At 37.3% G+C, this 11,026-nt stretch overlaps 1 protein-coding gene across 1 annotated transcript; it reads right to left on the bottom strand.

Moving 5' to 3' along the window:
* Nucleotides 1-16: 16 nt before the first annotated feature.
* Nucleotides 17-10,722, bottom strand: TWF1 (twinfilin actin binding protein 1). Its single transcript, XM_029955746.1, has 9 exons — nt 10,617-10,722; nt 8,963-9,040; nt 7,017-7,195; nt 5,947-6,042; nt 4,745-4,849; nt 2,985-3,110; nt 2,370-2,520; nt 2,079-2,200; nt 17-207 (listed from the first exon to the last, which is right to left on the bottom strand). The coding sequence occupies exons 1-9, from the start codon at nt 10,639-10,641 to the stop codon at nt 37-39; spliced, it is 1,053 nt and encodes a 350-aa protein (XP_029811606.1). The 5' UTR covers nt 10,642-10,722; the 3' UTR covers nt 17-36.
* Between the last annotated feature and the right edge of the window lie 304 nt (nt 10,723-11,026).

The raw sequence follows: 11,026 nt of genomic DNA, 5'->3' as shown, positions 1-11,026 counted from the left end.
AAAAAAACTAGTATTGTAATGTTTAATATAATGATTTTAATCAGCAGTGGCTTCACTTTCAGCCGGACCTCTAATAAGTCTTCGAATTCCTCTCTTTCCTGCAGGACCTTTGGGTTTTGCAAAACTTTGCTTATGTGCGTGCTGCTTTGGGTGTACTTCTTCATAAAGGAAATCTGCTGTCAACTCATCCCCATTGTCTATCTCGATCTGCAAGAGAAGGAATCAGTAAACTGTGATGTGATATGAAGACGACAGCACTGAAAACCTAATACAAGCAAGGAGCCAGTTTTCAGGAGTGAAGGCCCACAAATATGGAACACCCATTCCAGAAGGACAGCATCAAAAACCATATGTAAATAGTTTCACTTTCCCTTTTTTGGGGGGGGGGGGCAGGGAAGGGGTTTGTGAGTTGCCTGAACACATAATCAGCTATAATCATTTTGTTTGGTTCTCTTCCTTCTCCTACTTAACTAACGTTTATTTTTTTTTTAATTTTTAAAAATATTTTATTTTTTTTTGATAGAGAGACAGAGCACGAGAGGGGGAGGGGCAGAGAGAGGAGGAGACACAGAACCGGAAGCAGGCTCCAGGCTCTGAGCTAGCTGTCAGCACAGAGCCTGACGCGGGGCTCGAACCCACGAATGTGAGATCTGACCTGAGCCAAAGTTGGAGGCTTAACCGACTGAGCCACCCAGGTGCCCCCGTTTATTTTTTTTTTAACTTTCTTTATTTTGAGAGAGACAGAGACAGTGTAAGCAGGGAGGGGCAGAGAGAATCCCAAGCAGACTCCACACCAGCAGCACAGAGCCTAATGCAGGGCTCAGACTCATGAAATCGTGAGATCATGACCTGAGCGAAACTGAGAGACGGATGCTTCACTGACTGAGCCTTGCAGGTGCCCCTCAACTAACATTTAAAAGTAGCAGCCAGGGGCGCCTGGGGGGCTCAGTTGGTAAGCATCCAGCTTCGGTTCAGGTCATGATCTCACGGTTTGGTTCGTGGGTTTGAGCCCCACATCAGGCTCTGTGCTGACAGCTAGCTCAGAGCCTGGAGCCTGCTTCCGATTCTGTGTCTCCCTCTCTCTCTGACCCTCCCCTGTTCAAGCTGTCTGTCTCTGTCTCTCAAAAATGGAAAAAAAAAAAAAAAGTAGCAGCCACCACCCACTCTCACGTTATTCAGCTGTGGTACACTCTGCGTACTCAAGGAACATCACTCACCCTTCATTCTTGGATCACTTGAAATCACTCTAGAACAGGGCCAAACTTAGCCCAAATTAAGCCTGTTTTACATTTTTAAAGGGTTATAAACACAAAATAATAAAACAAATAAGAAAATGTAACAAAGCCCATCTGTGGCCTGGTGAAGCCTAGAATATTTACTCTGTGGTCTTCTTGTACAAAAAGACCAGACCATGCTTTATCTTAGGAACTTAAAAACCTTGAAGGGTTCTGGATCCTATACACTGGTAGTTTGTAAGAACCTGTTTTAAAGACCTGAAGGGGTCAAGAGTAGACCATTCTCTTTCCCTAAGCCTCATCTACATTTAAGAAAATAATTCAAATGTTTATGTTCCCTCCTTTTTCAACAACTAGATTCGCAACCATCTCATGATTCAGTTGTCCCTAGAGACTATAGTTCTTTATTAACAGCAAGCCTCAGACAATCACAAGTATGTGACCCTAGCAGCACTATCCAAAAGAACTTTCTGTACTACGGAAATGTCCTCTAAATTCTGCACTGTCCAATACAGTAGCCACCAGCCTCATGTAGCAATGACCACTTCAAATGTGGCTAGTGTGATTAAAGAACTGAATTTTAAATTTTATTTAATTTTAATTTATATTAAATTTAAATAGCCACATGCAGTTTATGGCTACATATGAGAGAGTACAGATCTACAGAGAGATGGCAGTAATGACAGACCATCCCCCAAGCACTTAGAGAAGATCCTAAGGATTTATGAGAACAAGAAAATTATACATTCATTTACAAATCACAATACATCATGAACTACATATAGAAGACAATAAAGATCTAATATGAACTGAAATTTTTAAATAAATAGGTAGGTATTTTACCTTTCTAATGACATCCATTTGTAACTGTCTTTCTACAATTTCTAGCAGAGGGCTCTTGCAGCTAGAATACAGCATCCGTTCTCTTATACTACATGTGTATCCAGGCATTGAGTAGATAAAAACTGTAAGTTAAAATAATAAATACAATTAGCAATATGTCAATTAAAGTGAATATTGATCCTCACAGAACTCTAACTTAAGTCCTCTGGGCAAGAAATAAGCAAGAATACAGTGCTAAGCTGTCAATAAGCAAACTTAAGTAACATGTTAAAAACAACAGATTATATATACCTATGGACTCCAAATAGTCTCCTTCATGGGAATGTTTATACAGAAAGAAATGGTAACGTGCTGAATCCTTGGGAATCCTCTTTGGCAAATCTTTTAGCTCTGTATTTGTTGTACTGGCCAAAATTATAATTTCATTTTTTATATCTATTTCCTGTCAATAAGAAATACATTTGTTAAAACAGATACACAGAAATTTTAAATTTTAAGAAAAAAATCCTAAGAGATAAGGGGAAACTTACATAGGTTTGACTTTTTCACAATGAACATATATTGTCATGTAGTTTAAAAAAAAATGAATAAGAAAAACAGGAAACGTGGGGCGCCCGGGTGGCTCAGTCAGTTAAGCATCAACTCTTCATTTCGTGATCTCATGGTTCAGAAGTTGAGCCCCGTGTCGGCCTCAGCACTGACAGTGCAGAGCCTGCTTGGGATCCTTGCTTTCTTGGGATCCCTCTATTTTCTTTCTCTTTCTTTCTCTCCCTCCCCCTTCCCCCCAGTAAAATAAACTTAAAAAAAAATCAGGAAAGAAAACTTAAATATAGTAAGAACTATTTTATGGGCCGAGAGCCACCAAGAAGAGCAGCCATTTCGTAACAATGATCATCTGTCTCTTACCAATTGCACATAGTTGAGCTGTCTGTTACTTAATTTTTCCAAAGCCTGGAAAGCTTCTCGAGAAATCGGAAATGCTACTCCTTGTAGTGTTTGATGCTTAGTGTCCACACCCACATCAGTTTGTACCTAAGTATGACAGATTTAATTTACTGATGACGCTTTAGCATTTAGCAGTGACACTGAGCAAAGAAAACCGAATCTATCAAGTGCCATTCCACCCTTGTCCATTTTAATATGATGAAATTAACCCTTAAAATATCATGAACTTAAAAAGTAAGTAATTTTTTCATATTGTTCATGTGCTGCTAGCATCTTGTCAACATGCAGAGTGTGACACATCTTTATGAAATGCGGGGAGTGAATATTTGAGTGGCTATGTGGTATTAGTGGGGCTTTGGTGAGAGGTGTTTATATGTTTGGTTTGGCACATTTGCAGAGAACTATATAAACCTCTGAAGTATCTTCAGGTTATACTTTTAATTACAAGACTTACTTGATAAAATGTATGAACAGTATGATACATATGCAATCTGTATAAAACCCTACTTTGTTCTTGAAGACATAAAATGCAACACAAACACCATGCACTGAATTGAAAGGAGTATGAACAGTATACAAAGACAACACAGCTCAACAAATTATACTACTGCAGAAGTTCCAGACTTACAGCTTTCATTACTAAAACAAATACTAGAAGAGTACTTCAAGAAAGCTTTCGATATACGTTTCACAACTTTTATACTTAAATGATAGCTAGTATAGGGTCTCATTTGCAGTGTTGCAACAGAAAGTCAAATAGAAATTTTACTTTACAGAAAAATGAATGGAGATTCTACAGCATAAATGATACTGGATAATGAAAACATCATAGAACATATGCAAATGCATACCCCAATACGATCCTCTGGGTTCTGATTGCAAGGAATAAAACAAACTATCAAACTTGTAAAAAAATCACATAAAAATCTTTACTCAAATAACTTGAGTTAAAATAATATAAAGGTAGATCCTTGCTATCAGGTTAATAGTAAATAATATTCAATCACTTTCCAGAGATTCCTATTAGTCTATTACTCAGACTAGTGAATAGTGGTTTCTGGTACTTGTTCTTTCCCATAAAATCCTGGTAGAAATATAGGATTCTAATTTGTAATTAGAACAGCCATAGTGAACACATTGAAAATATGATAAACTATAATATGAATAATATGGGTTAAGTTTACTGACTCTACTATAACTGGGCTAAAACATGTACTCAAAAAGCCATCTCCCATATACATATGCACATGCCCCCATCCAAGTAGTGTACACAGAATTTATAGAGCTTCTAGAAATAATAAGTATCTTATAGCAATTATAAATTTTTTTTTTAGTTACCATGATTTTTTGAAATAATGTAACTAAACAAACCTGCTTCAGGCAACCTCATTAAATATAATTCCTTGTACTAAATGGGTAATGTACATTTTCCCCATTTATTTAGTAAACAAAATATAAGGTTAAAAAAAGTTGTACTTCCAACAGGAACATTTACTAGTCTGTCACACACATTACAAATATAGGTGAAAGCTACTTATGAAACTGACATGAATTTTAATATTTACTTCTAATTATCTTTTTTCCTGAAAACACATTGAGCACAGTCTTGTCTCTATACAGAATAAGTGCAAACTACCTTACTTATTCTCTATTAATCTATTAATTAAAAATATTTTTTTAAACACTTAAAATCTTGCAACAGTTTCAAAAATGTAATTTACCTCATTAATTTTAATTTGTCGTAATTCTTCCTCAGCTGCAGTCAATGGGGCGGGAGATGATTGTGAGAGTAAGTATTTTTTATATCCATGTAATGATACATCTTCCTGTAAACAAGGAAATGGACTGTTACTAGCTATTCTCTAGAAGTAAAACCTCAGTGAAGTTACTTTAGGAAAACGAAATTATTAATTTAAAAGAAAATATTTTGACTGAAATATAGTATCAAGAATTTTACTATTTACTTTTTTAAATCCTCTATTTAAAGAAATGTGAAGGGAATATTTACTCTTCATTTCCTAAAGTTTCGTAATTACTAAATCTTTTGTATGAGTGTGGTGGTGGTGACGCCAGTCACATGATAAACTTGGTCATGTTCAACTCCACAGGACAACAGCAAGTAAACTTCTGGGGAAGTTTTCCCTATAACTATTCAATAACCACCACAATTTCATTATAATTATTCATAGAAAATGAGTGTAGTTCTTATGTAAAAGAATAAAATATTCCAAACAGGTCTACCTTTTATTCAGTATTTTGTGATTTGGAAAACTGAGAATAGAAAGAATTGAGAAACCAGGCCACCTCACAATGAATGGTGAACAAGAAAAGTATCCCCATCGCCGTCCTGTGGTCTATCCACTAGATAATATCACTGTTCAAAAAACACTTCAGCTTTTATTTGTGTGTATATGTATAAATTCATGTATTTACCATATACATTTTATAACAAAGTAAGTTCTTAATCATAACTAGTTAAATGATCAATCAACTATCCCAATTATCAATTTACCTGCCTCAGTGTTCCTGGTTGGCATGATATGGATAGTTACTGCTTCTACAACATGCGTAGAAACATCCAAAGTATCTAAAAATTACCATCTCTTTCAGATAGTCTCTCATTTTTGTGAACCTGTTTCCCTTAGCATTAAAGTGAAAAGGCTGAACTAAATGAGGAGTTGAACTAGATGATCTCTAAAGCGTACTGCAGTTGCTGAAGACTAGCAAAGAACATTTCAACATATTTTAGAGGGTAAAAAAAGTGTTTTAGTTAACTTGCATATCATATGAAATACAACAACGTTTTTTCTCTTATCCTTACAGATTCATTAGTCTGGTTTCGTATCAATTACACATTATCTAGAAGTTCTTAAATTGGTGTAACTGCAACATGCAGAATCCTCACAAAGGTTAACTTCGGTACCTTTACTGTCCCGAACACCTCATCTTTAATGTGGCCGCCTCCAAACTCCTTTTTCAGAGTTGCTCTTGTTGCTGCGTACAGCATTTTTTGCCGAACCTAGTAAGTTGTTACAGTTTACTCAGAAGGTTATAGATGGAAACTATCATTACAAAAGAAAAGCACTTTCTGAATATATTAAAATCTTCAAGCACATTAGAAATAAACGGTGATAAAGCTGAAGTCCATAGACTGTAATAGGCTGAAGTGTACGTGTACAAATAGCCATCATGACACTTGACACCTATTAAGGTAGATTTCAATTTATGTCATATTTTACAAAAAGGGGGAAATTAAATTTAAAAAATTATTCACTTTTCAAAGTATACAATGAGGTCAAGAATTTTTAAAAAACACCTACTTAAAATACGATTTTAGAATATATAGTAGAAAACATTGCCTGTAATGAAGTAACCTGGATACTGACATTTTACTCAAAGCAAATCTGGGATCAGATATTACCAATTAGGTTGTTTAAGAATCAAATGTTCATAGCATACCTATGGCACATACCATTCTATGGGGAACACAAAGATGAAAACTACAACATATACTACCATTAAAGAGTCTATAGCAACTACTAAAAGCTACTAAAGGTAACTGCCAATTAACAGAAGTAGTTTTATAATACTGCATAGTCAAATCCAGGAGTCTGAATCAGTCCGCTAACTTTCCTAAAAGAAACACTTGTGTGTATCCTATCATTTAACTGGTAGCTATTAAAAAAATATTTAACATAATGTCCAATTAGGTTTCAGAATTATTTGAAGTATTACTCTCAGAGTATACTCATTTATATATAATTGCCAAAGATTTTAAAATTTAAAATCAATAATTCTGTTGATTTCAAGGGCACGACTTCTGAATCTAAGTATATTACTCCTGATTCTACATTACAATAATAGGATTTTCTTTATGATCATTCCCTTCTATCAGAAAAACTGTTGCTTCTTAACCTTCTCTTGGCCTAGGACTGTTTCAGAAAAAAAATTTCTAGCATTTAATGTTAAATAAGTTACCAAAAAATTACTTACATGAGAATGATCTGGAGACCAAGCAATGAATATCCATTCATATCCCTGGGCATTCTGAGAATCTAACCTGAATAGTATATAGCACGGTTGTTTGTCCTCCAGTAGGGGTAAAACCAAGGTATCATAATCCTTATCCCAGGAATCTGAAGGCTGACTACATGAGCCAATCACAAGTTTCTCTATGAAGAACAAATTTTAAAAGACAGATGAATGGTTTGGAATTCCAAATGGTAATGAAGAGACAATAAATTAATAATATAGTCATTTCCTATTAATAACTATCATTCACATCTCCATATACAACAGTGGAAGCTGCGAATGGCCTAAATGTCCATCAATAAGAAAACGATCATATATGTGGCATAGTTATATAATGAATTCCTATTTAAAAATAAGTAGTGAGCTCTCTATCAAGACAAATTACACAAATGTTTACAGAAAAAAAAGTGCTACAGAATAAGATGTTATTTTACATGAACTTAAAACTCAAAATAGCACTCTAAGTTACCTAAGGGGATACATATAAAAAAACCACACTGCAGATATATGAAAACTCCTAATACAGAGAGTTGCCTTAGGAGATGGAGGTCAGGAAGTGAAATTGTTTAAAGGGGATGCCCCAGTATCAGAAAAATATTAAGTTAAATTTAAAAAGCTGAAGCAGGGGTGCCTGGGTGGCTCAGTCGGTTAAGCCTCCGGCTTCGGCTCAGGTCAGATCTCATGGTTCGTGGGTTCAAGCCCCACATCAGGCTCTGTGCTGACAGCTAGCTCAGAGCCTGGAGCCTGCTTCAGATTCTGTGTCTCCTTCTCTCTCTGCCCCTCCCCCTCTCATGCTCTGTCTCTCTCTGTATCAAAAATAAATAAAACATTAAAAAAAAATTTTTTTAAAGCTGAAGCAAATATGATAAAACATTAGTTATTAATTTAAGAGGAGATGGAAGTATTTGTTATTTATTCTCTGTAATTTCCTTATTTAAAAATTTTTCTCAAAACTAAAAGAAAATAATGATTTAAGAAATAGTGTCATTTTCCTTCCATAGTGATGCTAATTAGACAAACTTTTCCATTTTAGTCACTTACCTAAGGAAATGAAAGCATTTCAATACTTGTAAAATATGCTGCTTTACAGTTTGTTTATTACTATCAAGTATGGTAATATATATACAGTAACAACTGTATATTTTTTCAAACTACTCTGGTATTTTTAATATATAAGTAGAAGATAAAAAGCAAATTAAATTTACCTTGAGCTTATAAAAGAACAAGTTATTTTTTCCAAAGTAAAGTATTTCCAGGTACTGAAGAAATTTAGGTATTTAAGAAGTTAGACCATTAGAATATTTTAACATATTCATTTGCTTGCAATAACTGTCCAAATTCAAATATAGCCCAATTAAAAGATTCTCCAATCCAATCAATTTCCCTAACAGAATTATTTTGAAATGATCAGTTATTACAGTTTTTTACATTCTTAGAACTTTTTCCCAAAACAGAATAGGGGAATCATTTCTCCAGCACAGACTACAATCATGTGGAGAAAATGGGAGTTTGAAATCTTTTGTTTCTACTTCAAAACTAACTTTACTCAATAAGAATTCTCAAGTTTAAGTTCGTTTTTGTGGGGGGGGGGGCGTTAGGAAGGGTGGGGGTGGAAATAATCACCTGTTTACTGACTGCCAATCCAGAGACAGAAGCACTCACATTAGAAATGGGTTATGGTATAGAAACTGAGATGCAAAAAGTAAAAGAGGACATCACACCAAAAAAACATCTTTCTGTTTCCCTGATAGTCAACTACAGAGTTCAGAAGGTAAGCAGCGGCTAAAGGGACGTGACCCAACATACAGGATCCAAGTTATCTAAAGGCAAACTTTGAACTTGCTTCACAGTAAGTAATAGTTCCAATCACTGACAATGACTGAGAAATTTAAAAATATAAAACTAACCATTTTCAATAGATATTTTTAGAAGCCTGTATTTTCCATTTCTTGCTCTTGCAAAGATATCTTTAACATCTTCACTTGCTGTGGAAAAAGATAAAGAAAAGTAAACCTGTTGGTTATATTATGTGTGAATACTCAAGTGAGGAAAAAATAAATTATAATACAAAAAAAGTATCCCTTTGCTGCCAGTAATTTAAATTATAAGACTTAAAGGTATAACACAGCAGACAAGGTATACAGATAAGAAATATAAATATTAATATAGCTTAAAAGTATACTAATTCTAATGTTTTAGCTAAATAATTCCAAAGCAGAAATAACACTGGAAGTGAAAACATTAAAGTTACTCAAATCCAATAATGAACAAATTACAATTTTAAAAAACACCTCTATTGCTTGGTTGAAAACTTCTCATTCTCTTCTAGTCCAATTTCAAGTTTTTAATAACAATTCAGTTCCTTTTTACATGTTCACATTAAAAGCAACAGTCAATATAAGATATCCTATCGCAACTGAAAAAAAAAACCTCAATAGAATGCAGTCAGGCTTGTACTTGTGGTAATATTTTTCTAGCTTGTATTTCTCAGAAAGCTAGAGTTAAGTTCATTAAACAAATATATATTTAATAACTTAACCCTTGTGTTCCTTTTAAAACTTCCATTTCGTTCTGATTTCATTCTTGGGTTGTAAGAATGAACCACTATTTTAAGTAGTGACTGCTCTAAGACTCAAACATGAAAATCAATAATTACAAATTTAAATGTCAAAACTAACTCGGACAAATAAAACAGTGCTTTTTTGGAGAGAATTCTGTTTGTGTTTGTGTGTGCAGGGAGAAGTACAGTGTGGTCAAAGACCCATAAGAACAAAACACAATTAAGTGTTCATCTGGGTAAAAAGATTCCTTGTCCATTAACAGGAAGAGCGTGGGTTTATATTAGCACTTGTTAAGTAATCGCAAGTAACCCCGGGATATACTATTTCTGATGAGGTGAGCGTTTCCAGACTGCCCATTTTCAAACCAGGAAATAATGGAGGTCAGATATAATTGCACACTGAATTGCCTTCACGGGATGATTAAATTCGGCCACACAGATCGGACTTTTCAGTTCCCTGGGGAATACTTAAGAAAAAGATCAAAACACCCCATACTCAACATAGTTCATGCTTCGATTTTGGAAGAAAATGCGTTAGAATGTAGGAAGCACCTTTACTATAAATAAAAAAAAAAGATTCCAGTATATTTCGTCTTATAATCAAAATCTTGGAACAATCGCCTTTGCTCAGTGAAGCCCCAGTAGCCTCCGGTGTTTCAGGTTCCCCGGACCTGATACAAAGGAGGAAAGTTAGGCTACAGTCAGGGGCGGAGGAAGGCACACCCCCTTCACTCAGGCCTCCTCGGAAACACATTTCGTTCGCTTTTGCCAATTTCAGGGCCGTCTGTAACGTGGCGGAGGACGGCCCGGGCTGGGAGGGACGCAGGCCGGGTGCGCCCGGGACCCGAAAGCGCGGAGAGGCGCAGAGGCCCCGCCTGCCCGGAGAGAACGGCTGCCTTCCCTCCGGGCCCGACTCCAGCCCTGCCGGCCCCGCAGCCCGCCTGGCTCGCCGGGAGCCTCCCGGGAGCCCCTTTCCCGCACGCCGCTGCGGGCGCCGTTACCTTGGATGCCGGTCTGATGGGACATGGCGGCGGCCGCGGGCTCCCGGCTCCGGATCTAAGTGCAGAGAGCGGCCCCGGCCGGCGCCTCCAGGAAGTGGCAGCTCCTCCGCCGGCCGCCGCGCGTCATCGGCCTGCGACCCGCGGCCGCCCCGCCCCGCTAGGCCGACCGCGTCCTCGAGCGCCCCTGCCGTCCCCCGGCCTCCTCCCCCGCGCGCTCTTCTGCCCGTGGGGCTGCCAGTCGGCTCGCCGTCCCCCCGCCGCGTCCTCCTCCCGCTCTCAGCTGGGGGTCTCTGCCCGGGCGCTCGCCGCACGCTTCTCGGGCCGCATCGCTGTGAACCGTCGCAGAGCCTGCAGGATGGCCTTGCCCTCTGGTGTCTGCCCCTCAGCGACCCTGCCGACACCACCATTGG

Source organism: Suricata suricatta, chromosome 10, assembly GCF_006229205.1.
Source record: "Suricata suricatta isolate VVHF042 chromosome 10, meerkat_22Aug2017_6uvM2_HiC, whole genome shotgun sequence".
NCBI lineage: Eukaryota > Metazoa > Chordata > Mammalia > Carnivora > Herpestidae > Suricata > Suricata suricatta.
This window is presented reverse-complemented; position numbering and strand designations above follow the sequence as displayed.

Excerpts from the sequence above, each read along its gene's own strand:
- TWF1 (XM_029955746.1), bottom strand. The coding sequence starts at position 10,641 with ATGTCCCATCAGACCGGCATCCAAG. Across the intron at positions 4,850-5,946 it reads AGGTGTTCGGGACAGTAAAG|GAAGATGTATCATTACATGG; the intron begins GTACCGAAGTTA and ends CCTTGTTTACAG. Across the intron at positions 2,521-2,984 it reads AGCTCAACTATGTGCAATTG|GAAATAGATATAAAAAATGA; the intron begins GTAAGAGACAGA and ends TCTTATTGACAG.